General features: G+C 42.5%; 1 protein-coding gene across 7 annotated transcripts in view; it reads left to right on the plus strand.

The window, feature by feature from the left end:
• Positions 1-26,542, plus strand: part of STXBP4 (syntaxin binding protein 4) — a 124,390-nt gene that overhangs the window by 36,731 nt on the left and 61,117 nt on the right. For all 7 annotated transcript variants that reach the window (XM_066614548.1, XM_066614554.1, XM_066614552.1 and 4 more), the window contains 6 exons: positions 1,840-1,915; positions 6,557-6,651; positions 8,773-8,869; positions 10,108-10,220; positions 11,108-11,197; positions 18,673-18,738. In XM_066614548.1, coding sequence (XP_066470645.1) covers positions 1,840-1,915; positions 6,557-6,651; positions 8,773-8,869; positions 10,108-10,220; positions 11,108-11,197; positions 18,673-18,738 — 537 coding nt within the window. The remainder of the gene's footprint in view (positions 1-1,839; positions 1,916-6,556; positions 6,652-8,772; positions 8,870-10,107; positions 10,221-11,107; positions 11,198-18,672; positions 18,739-26,542) is intronic.

Here is a 26,542-nt window from a genome sequence, read left to right on the forward strand (position 1 = left end):
GGTAGGCAGAATACTTGGCAATCTTTTTACCCAATAACTTCAGGTAGTTACTTACTCCCATTCTGTAAACAGGTTACTAGGGTTGAGATAATTGACCTGCTTTGGGGGATTCGTGAGCTCAATTTTGAACACAGATCTTCAGTTTGCTTAATTACATTGATACACTGGTGGGTTTCGATTTAAAATAATGGCTTACTGTCTCATAAGAACCTGGGAAAGACAAGAAAAAGAAGCAGAGTCTAGTACCAGCACCTGTCTTCTGGACAGCATAGACTCCCATATTTAATTTCAAGTTTAAAAGTTAAGTTAGAACTGTTACATGATTCCAGCAAGGCCTCCCAGAAAAAGCCAGTGCATGACAAACATTCTTCTCTTGGAAATGAAAATCCAATGTAAAGCTTGCAGTATTGGCTAGAAATATTTCAATGTACTGAATAGCATTGTGCTTTGTTCCAAGAGAGTTTGCTTTGCTTTTGTTAACTATTGTAAATCTTTGGGATGGGGGGAGCGATAAGTCCAATTAAATAAATCTGTAGGTCTCTAGCATTGTTAGGAATATGCAGCTTTTCTGGGAACAGAAAAAAGGCGAAACATCGCTGCCAATATTTTACTAAAACTGGATTTGAGAATCTCTGCCTTAGATGTTTTCAGCGTTCTTGCAAGTAAAGGTCATCTATTAGCACAGTCATGTACATGGTGGTCCTCACAGAAGGGACCGTAGCTTAGTGCTACAACACATAGTTTGCATACAGATGGTCCCAGGTTCAAACCCTGGCCTGTCCAGGTAGGGCAGAGAAAAATTCCTATCCGAAACCCTGCCAGACAATGTTAACAATACTGAGTTTGGACAACCAGTGGCTTAAGGCAGCAGCCTGTATTACTATGTAAATGCTTTTGTATGATTTCTAGAGTCCTAAGAAGTGGCATGACACTGCGACATTATCAATGCTGCTGTTTTGATCGAAGAGCAGCGGGGCAATGGCAGTGCTTATTTAATAACCGTTTATTATACACATTGCCTGATGAAGAGTTTTGTGCAGCTTCATGTAATAAATGATGACCATTGCATGTTTGGATTTTGTCTTCTCAAACGGACCACAGTAACAACACTCTCTGTGCCAGTCTTCCAAGAGATATCAGACATAAGCCAGTCTGGGGAAGTAGGGAGTGCAGTGGGAAGAATGTTAAATCTACCGAAGCCTTTTCCGGACTTGGAATCCAGTGGACTACTGGAAGTGACTTCCTTAATAAGGGCCCCTCAGTCAGGAGTGCCGTGTTACTAATCAGTCAGTATATGAACTTGCCCCCATTTCTGATGGAACATATTCTCTCCTCTTCTGTGGCTGCCAGTTCAGCTTAGCGACTATTGATCAGTCCAAGTGGCAGAATGAGTTGCCTTTGGCCCATGCTCTTCTTGCATAACATCTCTTACTGCCTGCAGTTGACCTGCCTCCTTCCAGTGTCATAATGTAGAAGTGGTTTCTCGGCAGAAATGAGAGGAACGAAGTGTAACAAAATAGTGGAGGCTTATCAACTGTTCTGACTGGTAATGCTGTAGGAACGGTCAGCATGGCCCACTCTTCCAAAGAGGTTATTAAACCTCCATATGTGGGTTTAGATTAGATTGTTTTTGAGAAATTTCTATCGGGGTTGGCCTTAGTTGCTGGGGTACATATGTTGGCACTTTAGACGTAGCAGGCAAGGATTTTTCCTGTATAGTCGGCCAGTTGTGTGTGTGTGTGTGTGTGTGTGTGTTTAAATTGACATATTTTCTAGTCTGATCCTTGACCTACTTTAGTAAATGGCACTTCATATATTTTTTTTATTTTTCTTCCACAGACAAAGGCTGGATTCAAGAAGGAAGAACAATCTTCAGAATTTTCAGAAAACAGTGCTGCTGATGTAGCCCCTGGTGGTAAATGCTTGTTTGTTTGCTGTCTCGTTCTTGTGTGTGTATGCTATTACTCTTTCACATAAACACATTGTGGGTTTCTCCACCCCAACCCCCCCCCCCCCGCAGCCTTTGAAAAGACTGGTTATAGGCTATTTTTCTAGTGGTGATGGAAGACAAAAATGAATGGGTTGTCCAAGCATAAAGTGCCTATTAACTATTTTATTGGATTGCTGAGTATTCAAAGGTCTTCAAAGGCTGTTCCCAGGAACTTGGGGGTTCTCAGAAGCTCATTAGAGGTTTTTCAATAGGAAAATTAGTAAGGACAGACAAGCTTCCCCAAAAGATAGCTTGCCTTCTCTGAGAATGCATATCTAGATGTGTTGTAGTTTGTAACCCCAGTTCATGCATCAGTAGTGAAGTCCAGTAGGACTGGAGTCCTCAAACCAAGACTATAGTTTAGAATGCTCCCAGAATCCTCTGCAGAGCAATGGTTTGCATGACACAGATGCATGGCGGTTCCTGAGCAGACAAATGAATGTGGAAAAACTTCGCTAAATGTAGTTAATTCAAAAACTGCTGAGCTTTATAGTATTAGTAATCGATAGGATCTTTTGTCACTGTGGAATGAATCAAAATGATGTTACCATAGAAATGGAGCCTTTTAAATTGTATAGCATTCTGCATAATGCTTGTAATTATGAAGTTTGTAATAAATCCTTGCCTTTTCTCCAAGTTAGTGATCCTATGCATTTCAAAGGGACAGGAGTGCCCCCTGAGTCCCAACCCAAAGAATCTACTCAGAATGACACCAGGGTTGCAGCAGTCAGGGCTGGCGGAATGCATATTCCACCAGTGGGGAAGCCCAATAGGGCTGGGCTATAAGACTACTTTTCCCATATTAACAAGAAAATAAGATTCGTAAATCACTCTTGCTCCTCCCAGAAACCAGGACAGCTGTGTCATGGGGCAGTGTATAGGTTCCACTCACATGGCCCTGAACTTCTTATGTTATGGTTGGCAGTGCAGGAAGAAACTGTGACAGTGACTCCCATGCCACCAGCACTCAGATAAAAAGTTATTTTTTTAAAAAGATAGCTCCATATCTCCTCCTCTGCCCTTATGAAAACGTTTCTATGTTGGCAGCTTTGTTTTCACTTTATATAGCATCTGCAAATGGAACAGGCAGATTTCAGAGCAGGATTGGTGTAGTATCTCTTGTTAGCACTTAACACTCACATGTGTAGGTTTTAAATAACTATATACATTTCTGGGAAATGGAGCAACTAAGTGCATGGTGGCAAAGCTATAGTTAATTTTGGTACAAAGTGTCTCTTGAAGAAGAAAGCATTTCTGGTGAGTGAGAAATCTTGTGAATGGCAGAATATGCTCAGATGATCTAATATTAGATAACTTTTGCCGCACATCATTGGGTACTTTTCTGCTGCACATCAACTGTAAACAAATACCTGTATTGCCTGCATTAAATTAAGGGTGCAATCCTAACCCACTTTCCAGCACCAACATAAGAGCAATGCAGCTCCAAGGTAAGGAAACAAACATTCCCTTACTCTGAGGAGGCCTCTGTGAGTGCCACCCAACTGCAGGATGCAGCACATGTCCCATTGGCACAGTTATGCCAGTACTGAAAAGTTGGTTAGGATTTGGGCCTCAGTTGCTTACAGTGCAATCCTGTCTTGCGCTGGAATAGGCAAGCCAGGAGGCTTGCACTGTATCCAGTGTGAGATAGGGCACTGAAGTAGCTCAGCCAGAGGTGAGGGAAAACTCTTCCCCTTACCCCCGGGTAAGCCACTGCAGCCCCTATGGGTCTCCTCAAACTTGCGCCACCTCAGGAGGTGGCGCAAGTCCGAGGAGAGCGGAGTGGCTTGAAGCTCAGGAATGGGGGGTTGGGATCTGGCATAACAGCTGGATTCCTGCCCCACCTCCTGCTCCCCACCCGCCTGCTCTGGGACCACTCTCCACCTGCCATCCCCCTGCCCAGGAATGCCTCTCTTCCACCTCCTTCCCACCCACCCCAGAGCCTTGTATCGTCTCAGCTCGGTCGATGCAAGGCTCCCTCTGCAATCCATCATGGAGGCTGAATGTAGCCTCCATGTGCTAGTGCACCTCTGTGCACTGGCATGGCTTACTGCCGAGAAGACGCAAATGTGCTTTACAGCGTGTTTGCAACCCTCCTAGGCTGGTGCAAGGGACTTGTGCCAGCCTAACTCATGGTTAGGATTGCGCCCTTAGTCAAGGCCCCAGAATCATTTGATTCTCATGGAAATATACTAAAATGGAAGGATGATATGCATGATTGCATTGGATCTCAGAGCTCCCTCCCTACAGCATACTCCTGAGGCAGTGGTTCCCAAAGTCCTCCTTAGGAGGAGGGAACCATGTAACTATTTGCTGGGGTGGGCGAACTGCAACAACGCTATCCCCAGGATTGTGCTATTGATGGGGAGGGAAGTGGGGTTTTCAGCCAGCGCTGGAGTCCTAGGAAGTCCAGGGGGGGTCTGGAGAGCTCTCCCCAGGGCTACCCAAAACTCTGTAAGTCTGAAAAATTGGCACTTCCAGTTTTCAAGATGAAACTGGAATGTCTTTTTTTTGCTTTTTTTTCTTTTTTACAGGGTTACATAGGCTTGGGGAACCCTACAGAGGGCTCCCTGGAATCTCCAGCTCCTAGGACTCTAGCGCTGACTTGGAGGTAAGTGAAAACCCCCTTTCCCTCCCTGGCAGCAGTACAGTCCTGGGGATCACATTGCTGCCTTCCCCCCTCTCCACCCCTTAAATGGACATAGGTCAGTTTTGGAACCACTGTCCTATGGCACGTCAAGTTGCATCAGGGCCTTTTTCTGCAGCGCTACCAATACACAGTTACTTGGCTGTCCCGTCCTTTTTCTGTCTTGCTTTAGATAGATTTTAAGACATTTAAGCACATTCATGAAGGCAAGCTATCAATAGTTATTACTCATGGTGGCTGTGTGGAACCCCATGTTTCAAAGAAATATGCCTTTGAATACCCATTGCTGGGGGAGCAATAGCAGGGGAAGGTTATTGTCTCTTTACCCTGCTGGTAGGTTTCCAAGAGGTACCTGGCTGTCCACTATGGGATACAGAATGCTGAATTAGATGGAGCTTTGGTCTGATCCAGCAGAGCTGTTATGTTCTTCTTTCCCTTGTGACTTGTTACCTTCTTCATAAGACTGAACTTATAATGAACACCTACCTTTTATGCCCGTACTAGCCTCTGACTCTGTCAGCCAATACAGATAGACATGATTGGAGAGCCTCCTTCTACCTCACACCTTTGTCTACACTCCTAGCATAGGGGGAGCTCATATCACCTACTCACTCTCATGGCCGCACCCTGTTTATCCTTGTAAGATAAAATCAGCAATTCATGTTCTGGCTCTGCCACTTCCTTATTTTCTTTGACAACAGCAGCTGCTGCCCAAAGTTGGAGAGAGAAGTTCAGAGACGGCTGGCTGTTGACAGAAAAAGAATGTTTCCTACATTCTTTGTGTTTTTGACATAAAATGTTAAAATATTGCTGCAATGGTGGGTGACAGCAGCCCAGAGCAATGTGAGATGAACCAGAAGGGATGAGGCATTCTAGCCAGGACCATCTTATCCTTGCTGTCAGAATTGGAGGCTGTCAGAATAGGTGGGGGAATTGAAGAGGGAGGAGTTTTAATTTTTGTCTTTCATTTATCGAGGTAATGTGTGAACTAGATTTTTAATGATGCTTAGTTGCCAGATTCTGACAACCTCTGATGGTTGCTCTTATTTGCCCAAATGCTGTTTTCTCTTTTTAGGCTCAAGAAACTCCTCAACCAGTTCAACTTATTATTTATTCCTCACCTGTTGCTGCCATGCCTACCTGTAGTAATTGATATTAACTCATTTTTGCCCAGCCCACAGAGGTACACATTTGATCCCTGTTGCATATATGCAACGTTGGACAGAAATGGCTTTAGTCCCATCCCCCCATTCATTTGCATGGACCTTTGGGCTAGTCCAACAGAGCTGCTCTTACATTCTTATTCTTTTATAATATTTTTACCAGCCATGCATTTAGCTGTGTAAAGTTGCTAACATAAACTTGGGAATGTTTTAAAAAAATGAGCTTGGCGACTTGAAGCATCCTTTACTGAAAGGATGGATATGCCCTTCTGGATCATAGTCTGAAACTTTTCCAATGAGTAAGACCGCTGAGGATCTTGCACATGTTTTCATAACCAGTCCCTCTTCCCTTCAGGCATCTTGTTGGCAAAAGTAATTGCAGCTGTAAGCCATGTGCCCCCATTGTAATATGACCTTTAGTGTTTGAATAAAGCCTGCTTGCTTCATGGCACCTTTAGCAATTAAGCACCAGTCTTTTATGTTAGCTTTCCCCTTATGTCTTGATGGATAGATACAAAACATTCTTGCCAGTAGTTAAGCAGTATCCATACTTTTCCATTTGAGATCTTTATTAAATGTTTTAGTAGTGCATTGCTTTAATATTTATAGGGTTGGAAGAGTAATAAACAGTGGCATTAATTCTGGAATTCAGGTGATTAGCTTGAGTTGTTTGAGCAGCAGGAGCTCAGAACATATTCTTCAGCAGAAAAAGTTCCAATTAAATTTCCAATTAATGTGCAACCTGTTGTGTCTTAGCTGCTGGCCCCACCTGGAGTGATGATTATGGACCACAAAGAAGGAAGATTTCCCTAAACCCCACAGTTCGTCTCAAAGTAGATAAACTAGAGATGGTAAATATGTCCATCATATTTTCCTCTTATTCTTTTTTTAATTTTTGTGACAGAAAGTTTTCAAAGCACGTATTTCATGTTAATTTTATTTTGAAGTATCATTCCATTTAGTTGAATCTTTCACCTTCTCGTCTTATCATTGTCTCATTAAATCTTCACATACGCCTGCTGAAATTTTGTAGGGAACATTGAAATTGTATGGCTGGATTGATAGATTTAAGAATGTTTGACTGTCATTAATGCTGTAATTTCACTTTCTAACATCAGAACGACTTAATGCATTTTTGCATACATACTTCTGCATACTTTAAAACTATTAACAATCCTGCTTATTCCAACAGAATAATGCTATTGACTAGAATCCAAAATAAACAATTTATATGTCAATCAAGATATTCCCAGTGGAGATTCTTTTCAACTTTTCTCTTTTGCAACTCCTATATCTAACAAGGCCAATGTGTAAACAGTATTATTTTAACTTTGGTACCTTGCAATTGTTTTTAAATTGCAGTGTAGATGTTTTTAAAATGTTCCTTTTCTTTTTTAAATGTGGTATCTTTTGGTACCTGTTTAAATGTGGTATCATTTTAATGAGTACCTAATGTAGAAATGGTGGAGTTTTTTTAATACATAGGAAAACTATGTATTTCTCCTATGTATTTAATACATAGGAAAATTATGTATTATCTCCTATGTATTTAATACATAGGAAAATTATGTAATTCAAATTATCAGTATAATTCATAATATGCTATTGTAGGTTCCTCACCAAAGTAGCTGGAAGATTCTGTGTTTGGCCAATACTTGTAAGCATTTTGTGGTTACAGTACAAAATTGCTGTATTTGTTCTTGTTGGCAAGTAAATGAATTTTAACAAGGACTTTTTGGACTCAGTTGAAGACCTCACAAAGAGAAAGTACTAAGAATGTAATGTAGAAGTTTACTTGCTTTTGTAGCTGAAGTTAAGGCTAGGTCTTCAGGGCCACAAATAGTTGGCAGTGACGCAATGAAGTCACCACCACTTATTTCCAGGTTCGGAGCTACAAAGGAACCCTAAAATAGCAGTAGGAGGCAAAGGACAGGTGGGTGGGCTAAGTCTCTGCTTCGTAGTGTTCAGTGTCAAGGTCTTGCTATGAGGCTGCAAGTGTACCCCGAGTGCTTGCTGCACCAGCGCAAAGAGCCACACCTTACAGTATGGGAACTGCTACTATATACTATTAAAAAGAGAGAATGGAAAATTTTTGAAACTGAGCGACATTTTACTTCCCAAGTGCTTTCCTGGGAGTTTTGCTGTGGTGTCAGCCTTATTTAATAGCTGTTTTCTGAAATTTTTGTGCATGATGAACTTATTTCCATTTTCATGCTACTTGCTGCTTTTTTTTCTCTCCTTTAAATCATACTGAGAGGGCGCAATCCAAACAAAAATATGGGAGGAATGGATGTATCCCATCTTATGATGTGGGGGGGGAGTGATGGGGGACAAGGAAATGTATGACATTGGGGCAGTGTTTTATTCATGCACCCCCTCTCAATCTCCTGTAAGAAGCTCAGCAATTTTTCAAACAGCCATGCTCCATCCCATGCCATCATGTGCTCACAAGTTCAACCATGGAAATCTTGTTAGTGCTGCCTCATTCAATGGAAGGGTGCCTCAGTTTATGGAAGAGGATGTATGCATGATGATCCCATTCCTTGAGGAATGTGCACTTGAACCCCACGCTTGTAGCAGTAGTGCCAAGTCAGGGATCTCATAACTAGGGGCTGATCAGCACAGTCACTGGGCCTTGCTTCCTGAATCGTCTGAAGGTGGCATTGGCACAGACTTCCTGGCCTTTTCTAGGTCAGAGAAAGAGTCTAGTCTAACTTCTTCCTGATGTGCAGCTGTTCTATGTATAGGCTGGGCTTTTAGATAAGATAACGCTGAAATAGAAGATATGCTTTCCTCAGTCTGAAGGACTAGTTCAAGGAAGGTTGGTCTTTGTGATTTCTTCTCATGTATGGACCAGTATTCAGTTTACTATCTTAAAAGAGTTAACAGATAGTGCTATTCACTATGCTTAAAATGTTCATCACTTTAAGAAAGAATTCCTGTGTTTTTCCTCCCTTAACAAATTCTTCTAGGCACTGAATTATCTTGGGATTCAGCCTACAAAAGAACAGCAAGGAATCCTAAGGCAGCAGCTACCGATGGATTCTAAAGGAACTGTGTCATTTGGAGGTAATTGCTTGAAGGGAGTCATAGTCATAATAAAAACAGAGAGTGATCTAGTTATCAGAGTTCATTATTCTGAAAATAAAAGTGAACTTGGATCTAAATAGCACATCCTGCAACAGAGAGGAAGGCCTTTTTTTGGCCATAGTGTCCCATCTAAGAGCCTCTCCCAGTCCCTACTTTGATAGGCTTTTACAAACCACTCTTGAGATCATTTTTTAATCTACTGTTTCTATTTTGTTTGCTATTTTTTTAATTAAGTTGATATTGTTGTGTAATACAGTATTTTAATTTTGTGAGCCTTCTTAGAAATCCTTAAATGCTGAAAAGTAGGATACAAATCCGTTTAGAAATAAGCAATAGAAAGGAATGTTAAAGCCCAAGGCTTGTTCTTATAATTGCAAACCATGGTTTGGCATTGTGCATTTACGAAACCTTGCTTCCATTGCTAAAATGAGTATGGGTGACCCCCATATCTGCAGATCCGTGTCTGCAGATTCATTTATCCGCAGATCTGGTCCAGGCCCCCCAGTGCATTCCTGTGTGCACCCCCTCCGGAGGAAGCTGCAAGATGAAGCAGCCAGCCACGAAACTTTCCTTGACCCCATAACATACACACTGAAAAGTGCTGCTGCTGCTTGCTGCTGCACCAAGGAAGCCAAAACTTTTTGTCCTTGTATAATTATTCTAACGGGACTTTTACTTTAGCAACTGAAGCAGAAAGTGGCTGCTCTCAGACAATCACTTCACAGCAGCGTCGCTGGGGATGGAACTTTAAACTTTTCAGCCAAGGATGGGGCTTGTGCTGTTGGTGGCAGACCCATGAGGGGTGCAGAGCAGCAGTGGCGGGGGGAGGGGGCCATGGTGACTGAGAAAGCACATCCTCGTTTGTATGTGTGTGTCCTGTAGGAACCAAGGCGGCTGTTGTGTGAGGTGCCAGACAGCTCCTTTGGTGGGCTAACTTCCATGCAGGATCAAGGGAGGGGGGAGGGAGTTTGGTGCAATCTGGAAATAGCTTCCCAGGAGTGCCATTGACTGCCCTACAGCTTGCCATGTGAGGAAAGGGAAGTGTTTTCTTTTGATTTTACAGGTTTTTAAAGGGACTTTTATAAAAGTTACTCAATGTGAATGGCCCACGTTGAGTCAAATCCACAGATGCAAAATCTGTACAGGCACAACCTGTACCCTCAAATTGATTATTTTTTTGTTGATCTCGCAGATGTAAAACTTAAGCTGTCTTTTAGATTTTGTTCAGGCGGCAAGAAGTCTCTTCTGCTTGCAGTTGGATGTAGCAGATAGTGCCCAAGGACCCGCAGTATTGACTACTCGTGAAATTGCCAGCTTATTAGATTCACAGGTAAGTAACATGACAATGTGCTGGAGCTCTGTAGAATTCAACATTATGGAATCAACAAAGCTCATTCTGTTTGTCACAATGGTTTTCTTAGACAGAGATTTAAACACCATTTCTTAACCATTTTTTTGAATTATCCGAGCCCTGTTGTGGTCTTTTGAGCAACCTACTGTGCAGGATGTAATTCACAGAAGTGTTCTGTAAATTGGCAATTGCTGATAACAATGCTTTATTGTGGTGAGTTCTGAAGTCTAATGATTGCTCCCAGCTGTTCAAATGATGAACAGTTTGTTTGTTTGCTTAAAATGTTAACATCCCACGCTTCCACAGCACTTCCACAGCACACAGCCTATAGAGTGGCTAAAAAATACAATTGGGTAAAAAATAAAAACATGCTAACAGAACAATCCTAGGCACGTCTACTCAGAAGAAAGTCTCATTGTGTTCAATGGAGGCTTACCCCCATGTAAGTGTGTATAGGAGTGAAGCCTAAAAGTCATTAAACTAAATAAATCTGAATAAGCAACAGCAAACCAATAAAATAGCATCAGAAAGATTCTCAGGCTACTTGTCATTAAAAGCTCTTTCATAGAAAGCAGTTATAACTTGTCATCAAAACAAAAAGTAGATGCCAACTGAACGTTTCTAGTGAGGGCTATTTCACATCACTGGGAATCACCACTGAGAAGACCCTGGTAACCACCTGCCTGATCTTCACAGCTATGGGCACATAGAGCAGGGCCCTGAAATATGACTTCAGTAAGCAGGCAACCTCATATGGGAGGAGATGGTCTTTGGTGTCATTTAGGTCATTTTAACCTGACTGCTTTCCTTTTTTTTTTATGTGCATGTATTCACAATTTTTGTGCTTTATATTTCCATGCATACAGTTTATATCCAGTAGTCCTTTGGACACAGATGAGCTGGAAGGACTTAGGAAAGAGAGAAATGAAGCCTTACAAGAAATATGTAAACTGAAGGTAACATTTTGCTTTGCTCATTTTAAACCAAGTAGGCCAGTGTTTCTCTAAAGCTGCCTTGAGTGCCTCTCAGAAGAAATGTGGGATAGGAATAGAATGAATGAATAAAATGCAATTAAAGGATCATGGCACTGGAATTGTTGCATTCTTTATACGATGTTGCCCCCCCCCCCCAATGCCACAGCCAAGGGCTCTGGGACAAAGCCCTATACTGCCCGTCCAACACTTCCATCATCATCTGGTAGTGTATTGGGTACTTCCAAGAGATCTGGTTGGCCTTTGAGCAGTGCCCTACCTGACCAACCATGGACACCACTCCAGGCTGCCCCCTTATACTTGATGGTATGGTGCAAAATTGTTCTGCTTGATATAGTCACCTTACAATCCATTACAATGTATTTTTACTTGGAGGCAAATTTTGCTGTGATTAAGACTTAACCCAGACAAGTGTACTTAGAATTAATCTGTGTCTTTTCGGACAGGGGTCATGAGTACCTTGATGTCTTTTGGAAACTGTTTATCCCTCTCTAAAAGAGGCCTGCTTCAGCCACTGATCACCCATCAGCTTTTTCATTAACTTACTCCGAACAGAAATGCAAACAACCTTCTGTCTTAACCTATGTGCAACATCTCTAGCCATGACACAAAAGTGCAGCAGTACCTATATCCTTCCCTGTGTATTTTCTGGCATAACTATCCTTAACAATGCATAACCACTTTTTAAAATGTTATATGTGTACTTGAACAGTGTGAGTAATAGTAATAATAATAATACATGTACATTTGTAAATCCACAAATGTTGCTAGTCCTGCTGCTCACAGTGTTAGTTCTTTGTGGCCTAAAAAGTAGGGGGAGAACCATATTTTGTAAAGTTTTTCCTGCGCAGAGAACGTTGTTTCCACAGGTGATCAGGTGACACCTGTGCTACAAGTTTATACTAACCTATAAATGTGTTTCAGATAGTGCTTGACTTCGATAAATCTTAGAACCCAAATCTATTCTTTCCTTCCTCTCTCAGCCTGCCAGTGCAACGGCACCAAAGTGGCTACTGTTGCATCCTGCAGTGAGGGGAGGGCAGTCCAGGAGGTCTCTTCTGGTTAAGGCTGCGGTTTTCAAACTCACCAGGAGTTTGAAACCCACAGTAAGTCTTTGCGGGGGTGGGGGGAGGCGGCAGGGGCAGAGGAAAGGCAGCAACGCGATCGCCAGGACCGTGTCGCTCAGGGGGCTGCAGGGGCTGGGATGCACTCACCAGTCCCTGCAGCAGCCATCCCTGTGTTTGGGGAGCCCTGCGCGAGCCCCTGCAGGGCACTCCAGGTCAGGGAAAGGGAGAGTGGAGCGATCTACTCTGCCTCCGCAAAAGTGGAAGCGGAGCGCAATCGCCCCACTCTCCCTTTCCCTGACCTGGGGCGCCCTGCAGGCACTTGCGTAGGGCTCCCCGCACACAGGGACGGCTGCTGCAGGGACTGGAGGGTGCACCCCTATCCCTGCAGCCCCAAATTGGAGCGATCGTGCTCCCCTTCCAGTTTTGCGGAGCAGGGCACAGTCGCTCCACTTTCACTTTTCCTGACCTGGGGAGCTCTGCCAAAGGTTGTGCAGGGCTCCCCGCACCCCTTTGAGGCTGCAGGAGGCTTGGGCAAGTGCACCCAAGCCCGTGCAGCCCCCCTGAGTGGCGCGATCCTGGGGATTGAGCTGCTGCCTTCCCCCATCTCCTGGCTGCCCCCGCCCCTTAAGGGGGCAGAGGCCAGGACCCACAGGCTGGGGCGTCGCGACGCCCCAGTTTGAATATCACTGGGTTAAGGGGAAAATGGATCCCTTATACAGGGGTAAGCCTCTGCAACCCGGTGGGGGGGACACAGGGAAGGGCACAGTCAGAACGCTAACAGGAAGCAGGATCTACTTCCTGTTAATGTTCTGACTGTGGCTCCCTTAGCGTGCAGGCTGCCTGCCTACATGTTGCTTTCCTCTTGGAGAGTGTAAAAGCAAGAAACATGCCTGCTTGTTAATGAAGAAAACAGAAAGTAATGGGTGTGGGGGACCCCACAAAGTATTGCATCCATATAGTTTCCCTATATCTGCGTGTTTCCTATTCGCGAGGGATGCCTAGAATGGATCCCTCATGGATATGGGGGTATGCCTGTATTTGTATTTTTTCATTGCCAGCCAATGGCTCCCAAATGTATTTGTGGTTTTGTTTTTTCCCCCCTTCCCTTCCACTATACAGTTTTGAACCAATATCTGAAAAATAATAGTACTGGTTTCTGGGAACTTGGGGAGAGAGTTGGAGACCTTAATTTAATTGTCCCGTTTACAAAAACAGCTTACTTACCAATCATATGGAATTGAGCTTCCTAACAATAAGTAAGGTATAGATGTCTATTCTTATACAAATGATGTTTTAAAAAATACACCCTCTTTTTAACTTGTTACTTATTATAGGCATTCTTTAATTTTCTACTGGCAGAAGGTTTCCCACTCCATAATTTAGGTTTCAGTAGTGCTCTGCCAACTTAGTGGAATAATCACTGTTCCTGTGTGACTGCCTGCAGTAAGACTTAATTTGTTCATAATAAAAGAACATTTCTGATTATGCCCCTTGGACACGTCCCCAGGATAGAATTCTCCATAGACTTCCACAGTGAGTCTTTGGTGTTAGTGGCAAGTGTTATTGCTATTGCTGTCTAGAATAGCTGAAGTGTTTTTAATTTTTATCTCACTTTAATTTTGTTCATTTTTTAAATAGTAGATCTTTTTGGAGTTAGAGATAAGCCTTTGATCAGATACAATTCAGAGATATTTTGCTAGCTGTCAAATCATAGAAGTCAGAAAGCATGATAGTCTTAAGCACATTTGGCCATTTCTGTAAAGTGCATTCTGAACTAATTTGTACATTGCAGTGGGGGAAAGACAGGCAGAAAAATAAATCCCCTCTTGAGTTTGCCACAAATTCCAGAATCATTGCTCAACATGGGCACTTTGTCTGGCCTCATGAGAGGGCTGACCCTGGGGTCAACCCATGGAGGGGATGGGAACTAGAAAGCACCCCTTTCTAGTTTAGTGAAGGAACTTATATAATTGAATGTGATAGTCATATAATACTCTGTACAGTCTGGCAAATGTGGATTGTGTTTTGTTTCACAATCCCCCACATAATAGTATTAATGAGAATATTTATGTACCACTTTTCAACACAAAAAGGTTCACAAAGAGATTTACATGTCAAATAAATGGATCCTTGTCCCAAAAGGGCATACAATCTAAGAAAAAAAAAAAAGATAGAGAAGAAACCACTGTCAAAGATTGCTAGGAGGGACACTGTGCTGGAATGAATGGGGCAGTTAGTCTCATTCTTAAATATAAGAAAGCCACCACTTTAAGAGATTCCTTCTTACCCAGTGAGAGCATGGGTTACTAGCAGAGGTTATAATAAACAGATGAGCAGAAGATTCAGGATTCAGACAAAACAAAGTACTCTTCACATGCGGCATCATTAACTGTTGTCATTTGATGCAACATTGCATGTTAGTGGCCCCTGATGTAGTTTGTTTTGAAAACATTTTAGATAAATTCCTGAAGGAGTAGAGTTCTGTTGATGGGAATGAGTTCCAGAACCATCCTCTATGAATTGTGTGTTAAGCAGTTGTGTAGTTGTGACTGTTAGTAGCTGGGGGGGGCAAAAGTATGGGAGGGCTGTTGCCTTTATCTCCTGCTTGTGGACTTTCCTGGGGCAGCAGCAGCAGCTGGGAACAGGGTGATGGATTAGAGGAATTTGGGGCCTGATCCCCCAGGGCTCTCCTCCTGTTCTTCTGATGTGTGACTCTGGTTTTTTTGTTACAGTCCTGTGTTCTTTTAACATGTATTTCTGCCCACTCAAACTGCATTGTGGATCTTTCACCCTTTTTGTTTTACCCTATATTTTGTTCCTTCTGTTTTCATTTTGGGGGAAAAAAATTAATTCATGTCCTCATTTTATTGATGGTAATAAATTGCAGCCTGCATTTTCCTGATGTAAAATTTTCAGCAGCTTAGCTTTATACCCAGTAATTAGGCCTGAGGTCAATAAATGTTTTCTTTCAAACATGTGTATCTTCATTATGTTGCATTACTTTTCCCATGGGGCTTCACAATCATCACTGAGGGCACTTCAGGCAGAGGCTGTGGTGTGTGTTTTTTCCTGCCTCCAGCCTACATGATTGATGTGGTCTGTGATTACGTCAGACTGTCAATTGACTGCTTTAAGAAGCCATTAGGAGGGAAATGCCAATAAAGAATAACAAGCCTGCTCCACTTTTTTACGACACTGGCACATCTTTATGTTCAGTGCTGCAAGCTAGCCGTGTTCCCTGTGTGTTCATGTGACAGCCACATCCATAAATAAAGAGAGAGCACTAACAGCTATAGGGCATGTTTCCAGAAAGAAGGAGCATACAGGAGCAGCAAATAGGGACTCTTCTGCATAAAACACTGTGTGACTGAAAGGGATAAGCTGCCATCTGATTCTTTTGCTCCTCTTGAAAGCAGTCATGCCAAGCTCTTCTAACCAATTCATTTTGCCTCACTGCTTGATTACTTCAGGTGCAGCTGTGAAGTAAATATCGATTAGAGGTCTGAGCCCATGCTCTAAGATTCTGGAAACCCGGCTGAGCAGGTAGAATAGTTGTATAACCCAGCCTTGCGCTCCCTCTTGTAGCACCGGTCGCTGGTTCTGGCTCATAATTCCTTTTGCAGTTGTGCCTCAGAATGAAACTGCATTCAGCGACTTGGCTCTCTATGTGCTAATCTTTCTATGTGTGTGGGAAATGAATGAAGTTTCTTGCTACCACTTCATTTCATTCAATCCTCAGAGGAGCTGTCAGATGGTAATAACACATTGCCAGTAACTGACAAATTAATTTCTCTTCAGAGTTTAAAATGTTAGGCTGTATGGCTGAATATTAGTTCCTGCTGTTAGTCTCTAAAAACTATTTCCTCTTTTCTCGTCTCCTTTGTTCCATACCTGCCTTGTGCCTTGAAAACTTTTTCAGGTCGTAGATAAGATCTTATACTGGTGCAAAACATTATTTGTTGGAATCTGGCAGCCCACCCTCTTGCTTGTGAACGAACCACCACAGCAGTATCTGACAGTCCTAACCAGGTTAGGAACTTGACTTGCATGATTTGGACTCAAGTTGCAAAAATGCATGTTTTTCACTAACTCATGGACTCTTGATCACATGTGTGGAAGACTCGGAAAAACGCTCCAGTCAGGGACCACCAATGTGGCACTCACCCCCACGTGTGCAGACTTGAGTCTGCCTGTGTCTGGGTGTGCTTGCTTACTGTTTTTGCAGTGTGAAAAACCTTGTGGGGCCATTTTTCAGACCGGACAAGCAGTAGGGACGTTCCAGCCATGAGGCAGGGAAGGATTAACGTTTGCTTTTGCATGGGGGGAAGCGCATGAGACAGGACCAGGCTTTCTTTTCCTTCAGTGATCATTGGACAAAGGATGGGCAGTCTGGTATTTTCTTTGCCTTATGATTGTTTAGAGAAGCTCAGGGAGGGGAAGGGAGGCAGGAGAAGACTCTTTGCCTGTTTCTGATAGGAAGGAAGGAACCAATGATCATTGGATAAAGGATCGGCAACCTGGTATTTTCTTTGGCTGAGGTGGGGCAGAAGAAGGAGCCAAGGGCGTTCTTGTCTTATGATGGTTGCAGAAGCCCAGGGAAGTGAGGGGGTGGCAGTTCATAGTGAGCATGCTTTTCACCGCATAGCTGCTATGTGGTGTTCTGTTGTTACTTGGGCAGAGGAAGCCTCATTGAATGAAAGACTGCAGTGGGATTACTTCCAAGTAGAGAGTTGCCAAGGATTGGGTCATCCTGTCAAGTCTCACAGCTGCTGCTTGTGACCTTCCTCCCTCTTGCCACTTCTGTCCCTGCTCTCTCACAGTCCCTCTCACCCCCTCCCACCCTATTTACAGATGTGTGGGGATATCAGGGGAGTGTTTAAAGTGAATTCTGACACACACACACACACACACACACACACTAGCAGCAGCCCCATTTCCTTCTGTGGAACTGTTTTGGGCTTTTTAAAGGGATAGTGACTCAACTTGAGTCCTATCAAGTCATGAAAGGGTGACTTGACGACTTGGAAAGTGTCTGCATTATGACTCGTTTTGGAGTCAGAGTCGGAGACTCAACTCAAGTCATGCCACACTGGGTTTTCTCGTCCCTATTCCTAACCCGTTTGCTGTAGAGAGTCAGTCTAATGGCTTGTGCTCAGGATTGTGCTTTGTTACCAGACACTCAAGAAGTGAACCATACATCTGTTCCTGGTATTTGTGTAATAAGGAACTATGGTTTCTTGGTACATGAACCAATGTGGGAGAGTCGTTCCCCCTACCCTCTCACATGTGAGAGGAGGAGAGTGGAAGCTTTTGCTTTTGCTTCGAAGTAAGCCACAGTACTGCCTCCCTACATTGGGGAACCATGGGTTAGCTCAAACCAAACCAGTGCAAACCAGGTCACATTGTGGTTTCAGATGCTGCTTTATTACATAACTGTGGTTTTTATATTGTGCAAGACTGTATTGTGTGTTGGGGCAGAGGTGACTAACTTCTGGATTCTCAAAGATAACCTAATTAGCAAGTCACTACGCAGAAGGTGCAATATTTGTAGAATCCTACTTCCTCTTGGATGCTTGAGCTTTACAACAAAGCTTTACAACAGTATGACAACAAAAATGACATAACCAGCAATAACAGCTTTATGGATTCTGTATGTGTTCTGATAGAATGAGTTCAACATGGGCAAGGACAGGGAACATGCACTCTTCTAAAAAGGTCACCTTTCCAAAACACACATTTCCAAAAGTGGAAATAAGAGTGCAATGCAGCACATCAAATATACAGAGACACATTAGTTCTTCTGTAAAACTGGAATAACCTTTTTACCACACTTTAATTAAAATCTAGTGGGGTGATGTAAAGTTGCTTTGGGGGCTTTTCTGTTGCCAGTTGTCAGTCTCTATGAGGGGTACACCTTATAACCCATCCTTGAAATCTGAACCCATCACTCCATCTAAGAGTACTGTCCAAACTCAACTGGGGATAATGGTATTGCCAGTGAGAGATTGGAAAGTTTCCAGGGTATCCTATACAAAGAATTGTAGAACAAAGATTCCTGAACACTTTGTGAGGCTGTAGAGGCCCACATAACCCAAAAGTGATGGAGAAAAAATATATCCAGTTCTTGGAAGAAGGAGAGAAATTGAGTCTGTACTGTTTGAAAACAACAACTGGCACTCTGTTAGGAAAGCCTACATTAGGAAAGCAGTATGTCATACGTAGCTTCAATCACTTATTGGCAGCTTCGTTTTACGAATTGGAGAGAATGCCATCAAATCTCTTTGCACCAAATTGCCATTGAATCGAAAGGTTCTCTGCAGAGGAAGAGCCTCTGAATTTATTGTTTAATCTTTTTTTCCTTTGCGCTAACAGGAGGAATTGGCTCGATCAGAACGCATGAGAAAACAACTAACCGAAGAGCTACAGATCACCAAACAAGTATGTGGGATGTCTGTCAAGAAAGTGTGCAACAAAGCTGCATTGTATATGAGAAGACATTTTAAACTCCCCTTTAAAGGGGAGGGGATCAATGTCCTATATGCCAGGGCAAGAAATTTATTCCTAATGCTAAATGTTGTTCAATGCAAAGCAACTGAGTTTTCTCGGGCAGACTTCTCAGAAAGATTGTGCTCATGACTCATTTGCAGAAATCCTCCTAACCAGGTCTCCAGCTGGGTATGGGAGGTTGTCACCAGAAATAAGGAGGATGTTCTATCTACATTGGAAGTGAAGATTTTGGTTGCTTTAAATAGGCAATCAAAGTCTTCATTTTTTCCAGCATAACTCTGATTGATGTTTCACATTAAATAATAAAATATCTTCCTGAGAGTATCCAGTATTTTCCATACTCAGATGGAAAGATGTCAATATTAGGATGTAAGTTTGGGGGGCTTGGGAATCTATCCAGAAATTTTTTAAACTCTATTGTGTTTGGTTTTATAACGACTGGAATATCAATTCAAATTTCTTTATGTTATTGGAAGATAAAAGAATTGTCATGTTCAGTACTTTGTTGTTACTATTCTGACTGACCACATAAGTAGCATAGTTAACATGGAAGTGAGGAAGCAGTGGTTTCTAATGATTGCAATTCCTGTTTCTGCCATGTGCGGCCCTCGGGCATTTATTTCCTTGGCAGAATTGTCTGCATGCAGTTTTGAAAGTCTGCTTCTGTATGACCACTTTAGCAATGAAAGACCAGAATTTTCCCCAGGAGCATTTGATCAGATTAGAAATGCATAAGGCCTAAAGTTTTTAAAAATGGGGGAATTCATGTGGTATTGCAGTATATTACGTGATGAACTGTCCATATATGGATCTGTTTCTTAACTTGCATTTACTTACTGATAAGTATGACTTTTAGGTGTGATTTTCTTTTTCAGGTAAATAAGCATAATTGAATTCCAACTACAGGGGTGTCAAACATAAGGCCCACAGGCCAGGTACAGCCCATGGAAACTTTTTACCCAGCCCCATGATAATTGGGCTCTTCTAGCACCACTGTCAGCTGCTTTCAGCTGCTGAGCTGCAAAGTGACACCTCAGCAGAAGCCATGCTGCTGAAAGGATAATTGACCTTTGCACATGATAATTGACCTATCCCATATCCTGAAAATGTTTTCAAGATTTGCATATTTTCTCTTCTATTATTTGCAGCTAATGAGTTCCTAAGTGAGAAAAAAAAAATTCTGTTTTTTCTGGCCATCACCTGCTTAATGACATCAGTTCAGCCCACTGTATGAAAAAGTTTAACACCCCTCTCCAACTGCAATTTACCTAAGGAAATGCTTGAATTTTACAGGTCACGTGTTTATGGCTGTGTTTATAATCTCATGAGAAGAAGAAGATCTTTGTTGTTTAAGGAAGCACCTGATAAGTGGAGGTTTCTGCAGAATGATTTAGCAGTGATTTAGAAAGATTATCTGTAGAGGAAATGGATTGTCATTTATAAACAGTAATGCAAGAAGACCATTTTATGGTGCCATTTCATCTTTCAGTTCAACATAATTGTTCACCGATGTTCTATCAAGCCAGAAATGTAATAGATATCCCACAGCCCAAGATATGTAGTTCTCCTATTCCCATTTTGTTGCTTGGGTTTTCAATTTATAGCATATTAAAGAAGCAGATAGCTTTTTTATTGTTTACACTTTTTGGTTTTTTAGAAGTGCCTTTCTTAGATTATCTATGATTCAACAGTTTTTTTAAGGAGACTGTATCACTCTTGCAATAAAAGTATGAACAGCCTCTGAATCCTGTTCTGAACTTCATTCGTACTGAACTGAAAGTAGTTCTTTCAATACATACATTATTACATCTTATGAAGTTGTGGATGATAATAATTACAAACAAAAGTGGATCTTAATGTGACATATCCCATTTTTATTGCATACCTAGTTGAACAATGAAACATAATGGGTTAAGGAGCAGTAGATGGAGCCCTGATGAAGATCTCCAAATTCTGTCCAAGGACAGAAAATTAGACTGTACAGTAATTAGCAGTGTAAATCTGTATGTGTTTTTTTCAGAAATAAGTCCGGTTTTATTCAGTGGGGCTTACTCTCTGGTAACCATATAGATTTGCGGCCATAATAGGCTTCATCACTTTTAAGAAGTTAGTATTCAACATTTGGTCATCCTACCTCCTTGATTCTCGGTTTGTAGTGAACAAAAGCAATTCTTGATTTTTGAATATCTTCTACTGATATTGTAAGAAGACCTAATTTCAGGCCAGAATCGTGTCCTATTATTTTGTTTTTCTCTTCCAGAATATGTTCCAAAAACAAAACCTCTTACATTTTAATAATACAGTTTTTGCATAAATATTTGTGGCTAGACAGGGAACATTTTTGCTGTATAACATTGGTTTTGGTCTAGCTCAGTACATACATTAGTTGCACTTAAACACTGTCGGTTCTGATAAAGTTTCAGCATGCTGGTTTGTGTGTTCCACTGAATCTTGGAAGCGCTGAAAGTGAATCCATTATCTGTATTTTAATCTTTTAAAAAATCTATTCACAAACAATTGTCAATTGTCCTATGCCAAAAGATATAGGGTGGGATCAAAATTTAATATAAAAATAGAGCATGATTTTGAGATTTGCCACTTAACTATTGAATCTTCAGAATTCTTTTCTAGTTGGCAATTTGCACATCCCAAGTAGTTGAGCCAGCAGACAATTAGGGGCCCAATGGTATCCAGCTTTCAATTCAATGCAGCCTCAAGTTAAGGGAACAAGCGTTACCTTGCTTTGATGAGGCCTACAGGTTTGCTGCCCCATTGTGGGATGCTGCGCACCACCCCCCAGTTGGTACAGTTACACCGACACTGGAAAGTTGGATAGGATTGGGCCCTTCAGTTGGATAGGATTGGTCCCTTAATGTATTTGCATTATATTAAACCCAGCAGTGTCAGACTTCATACACAACAAAACAAAAATAACTCATCCTTTTAATGACTTCATAGATTGGTTTAATTGACTTCCAACTAATTTATTTATTTTGCTTTTTTGCATTGTTGGTACAAACATTTTTACTGTTCGTTCTGTATACATGTGTGGGTGAGAGAGAGAGTTCAATGCCCTTGACAATTCTCCCTGTTCCATTTCTGTTGTTTCTTTTCAAGGCTGTCTGTTGGAGAAAAGCTCTGTTCACCTCAGCAATACATGCATGAGAATGAATGCTTTGGAGTACTAGGAAAACCACTTGAAATAAGGGGTTGAGAATATATCCCTTTGTGGTCAGCTAAAGTTTTGCTGAATCCATTTGCTTATACTGCTGGGAAGACCAGATGGAGTTACTTTAGGAGCTGGATTTGGCCTGTGGACCACCCATTAGTCACCACTCCACTAGATCCCAGACCAACCTTTCTCAATATGTTAGATTCCAAAGCAAAATAACAGACAGCAGTGAATAGAATGCAAGCTTAGCATGGAAGTCTCTTTTATATCTGCATCCAGATTGGCATGTTTAACCATTTGCTCCTAGGCATGACATGCATGTAAGGGGAGTAATTTTTTATCTGTTAGGTATTTTCTCTTTTGCGGTATGCAGATATGATACAAATGGCTGTGCAAAGCTTTTAAACAAATAGTTGTATGAATGGTTTAAATGTCTCTGAATAAATAAGTAATGTGCCATTGTTACGTATATTAAGCCCAAATGGATGTCTACAGTGCTATGAGTATTTCTGCCTGTTTGGTGCTTAACTGATTTTTTTCATAGCTAGAAGGGGTATCCCTTTATTGTCCAAACTGGGCATTTCAGGTCATAGCACGTGTTCAAGAGGAAGTAGCCTTCAGGCTACGCACAGTGGAATCCCAAGGTATTGCAGTAAGGCATGCAGTCCTGTCCTGTACATGTTTACGTCTTCCTCACAAGTGGGGCTTACTCCCAATTAAGAGTCTAGTCTTCATAGGGCCTGGAAAATCAAGGGGGTGGGGGAGAACAAGAAATAAGGTGCAGCAAGAACAGGCAGGAGTGATGAGTTGATTCTATCTCCCCCATGTGCATTCATACTCTCCCCGCTCCCTTTTTTTACTTCCAAACACAGAGCCCCATAAACAGAGTGATTGATTTTGCGGGGAGAGGAGGGAGTGAGAGTAGGAAGGGGAAGGATTCAGCTCCCTCACCCACTCATGCTGAACTTAAAGCTCTTACCTTTTGCTCTACTTTGTTTCAGCAATGACTGAATCCAAACACATGGGGCTGCTACCATTATGTCTCATATGGTCCTTAGTGGACCAAAAAAAATGTTGCTTTATTTCAGTTGCTACTTTAGGTTAGAATGTAGAGCTTTTGTGATTTAAAGGACTAAATAGAACCCTCATAGCACCATAACCAAGGTTCAACCTGTTACTTCCCATGTAATATAAAATATAACGATCAAGGTCTTAATTCAACATTCCATACAAAGGAATACATTTAAAAGTATTACAAGCAAGTGAGTGCCAAGTTTTAAATCAGAATCCATCAGAGATCTGCTTTTCATAGCTTTTCATAGCTATATAGGGTTTTTTCACAGTTTTTGCATTTACACTTATCTAGCTTCCTTAATTTTCAAATTAATACGTTCATAGTAAGTGGTGGGCTTTATGTTTTGTTTTTTGATGTAACTAATAAACATTACTTTCGTCTATATGTAACTTGCCCTTTGATTCATGCACTTTCCACCTATGCCTTTTTCTCCAGAAATCGCAATAAATATTTAAGGGCTTCAGCTTGAGGAAAATGGCATTTCTTCAGGATGAGTTCATTTGGTTCAAGACACTGAAATACTTGATTGTTTTATTTTTAGCCTGCCTCTCTTCCCATTACAAAACTCAGACTGGCATACATGGGTTTTCCAGACTGTCTCCAAGTGAGGCATTAACCCAGCCCAGACTTGCTTACCTGCTGCTTCTCATTCTGTTAATACAGAAAAGGCAATGTGGATTGAGGAGAAAAAAACCCATATATACAAATAAAGACTTCAGATTTTTGAGCACCTGCCAGTATTGTACACTTATAATTTCCTGTCATAAATGGAAATTCGCTCACTGTCAGGAAAGGTAGATGGAGAAGAAGGTCATAGGCTGAGGGGAATAGTACCTAGTCATTAGCATTCATGCATCCCTTTCCATTCTCCACTTTTCATCTTTACTGGATCAATAGCTGAATGGAGGGAAACCCAAGATCTGTCTGCTGCCACCATCCAAGACTAAGAAGACCAGGCCAAGGGGGGGGGGGGAGAGAGAGAGAAGGGACTTTATGAGAGAGCACAGAACTCCAGGGATTTTTATTTAAAATCAAATCACAGTAGTATCTTCGAGTGATCATATGTTACAACCCACTGAATCACCTGTGAACATGGATTAGGCAGGCAAAGAGTCAAACTATAACTAGAGTATTAAAAATCCAAAAGCAAAGAAATTAACAAAATGGGAGAAAGGTGGTGGAGAATACATTGGGGGAAAATGCCTGAGTTCAAGTTTGATGGGCAGATGCAATAACTTGACAAATGTGGATGCAAAAACTAGTACAGGCGTGCATTGCTTAACTTAATTGCTTCCGCTTAATGATGGACCACATATATGAAGGTGGCCAAAGTACAGCAAAGAGGTCAGTCAGGTCGTCCATAGCCTGCAGCAGAGTGTCTGTTTACACAACAAAGAAGCAAAGAAGAGGCAGTTTGTCTCTAGTAGCCTGTGCAGCCAGCTAGTGTCTGGCAAGGAGTGTTTATATAACAAAGGCACTAGATTGGGCTTAATGACCTAATCACATATAGCATAGGGATCCCTAATCACATGGGATCCGAGAACTTATCCCATGTATCCTGTCCCATAGTTAAGTGATGCACACCTGCAGTGCCCAGAAAAGGGAGGGGGGCTGGGAAGCTATACAAATGCAAAGCACAAAAAAATCCCCAAGCTGCCCTAAACTGGTAACATCTGGAGTGAAAGAGCAAATAAAGCAAAACCAGTTCCCTAAATACACCTAGCTAGAAAGGCAGTCCCTGTTACTAGCAACATGGAATCCCAGCCTCTGAACTTACTGAAGAGTGAATGGGCATGTATTCTGCAAGCTAGAATTAGATTACACAGCAGACCTGGCAAAAACACACACAAACATTCCTGTGTGTCACAGAGGAGTGGAACCCAACTTGCCTCTCCATCTCAGGGAATAGTGCGTTCACAGGCTAGGGAACAGGAGAGTTGAAAGCCAAATTGTTGCAAATCTCCAAATTGTTGTACTCCCATTCAGACCTTTCTCACCAGCAGTTTGAAGTGTGAAAAATGTACCCTTTACAGCCTCTGATTGTCCAGTGGTTTGAACTCCATAAGTACATTCTCATCCCAAAGCACTGGCCTACGTTCTAAGCATATCGTATACAAATCTTCTGTGCTTTCTCTCCCTAACCTGGTCATGATTTTTCATGTGTATTCACTTGTATGTGGAAAATTGAAGAATCAAATTAAGACCCCTGTGTGAATGGAATCAGCTGGGCTTTATGGACAACTTTTGGCATTGACTATGAATCAGAAGGTGACTGAGAGATCCCTTAGAAGTCCCAGAATTCCCAACTGTTGTTTACCTAGTCCTGGGGTCGGCAACCCACGGCTCCGCAGCCGCATGCGGCTCTTTCAGCCATCTGCTGCGGCTCTGTGTGGGGCCAACCAGTCCTGGGGGAAAAGGGGGTCGCTCCCCGCGGGTGCCGAGGCTGCTGGGGCTGAAGGGGCGAGCCGGACGCGGCCAACGGGAGTCTCTGGCGATGCGGCCGCCACTCACCAGCCTGAGCGAGCGCACGCGCAGCTCCGATACCTCCTGCTGCTGTGCCCCGTAGGAGAGGGTGCGAACGGCCGGCCCACCCGCACATGCAGCCACGCTGACTAGGGTGGGAGAAGTAGCCCAGTTGCCCACCCTGCGCCTCAAGTGCTGAGCTTCCAGCCTCAACACAGGTGAGGCCAGATCAGAGAGGGATGGCGCAGACATGACGAAGAGGAGGGCGCCGGAGCAACTCCCACCCAAAAAGCCCCCGCCGCCCCCGTGGGCGAGTCCCCCCGCCGCCGCGCATTTCCTCCCGCCTGAGCCGCAGTGCCAGCCGCCTGCCCGTGTGGGGGAGGGCACGTAAACAAATGGGTTTTGAACACCCTGATGACCCCCCTTCCCACAAGCAAAGCTCCCCACTCAGCATTCCCCCTAGTCACTCACACTCTCACTGCCCCATTTTCTTCACTTGTTTCCCCCATGATCAAGTCAAAAGCAAGCAATTGAGTGCAGCTGCTCTATCCTCCTCAGAAGTAAGTCCCATTGTGCTTACTCCCAGGAAAGTGTGTACAGGATTACAGCCTTAAAGCTTCCCACTCAGTATTCCCCCCAGTCACTCACTCACACTCTCACTGCCCATTTCTTTCACTTGTTTCCCCCCATGATCAAGGCAAAGGCAAGCAATTGAGTGCAGCTGCTCTATCTTCATTTTAGATGTCAAAAGGGTTTTGTGGCTCCCGAGGTTTTCTTTTCTCCAGAAAACAGGTCCAAATGGCTCTTTGAGTGTTTAAGGTTGCGTACCCCTGACCTAGTTGCTCCAAAGTTTTACAGATGTTTGCAAATTTTCTCTTCTAGTATCATGTCAGAGTAAGTAGAACATCTGCTAATGTCCCTTAATGATATAATCTTTAATCTATGTTTTATTATTTTTCTATTTATTTGATTCTTATCTGTAAACTGCTTTGAATTTTTTTGTTGAAAAGTAGAATACAGTAATA

This window comes from Tiliqua scincoides, chromosome 2, assembly GCF_035046505.1.
Source record: "Tiliqua scincoides isolate rTilSci1 chromosome 2, rTilSci1.hap2, whole genome shotgun sequence".
NCBI classification, from domain to species: Eukaryota; Metazoa; Chordata; class Lepidosauria; order Squamata; family Scincidae; genus Tiliqua; species Tiliqua scincoides.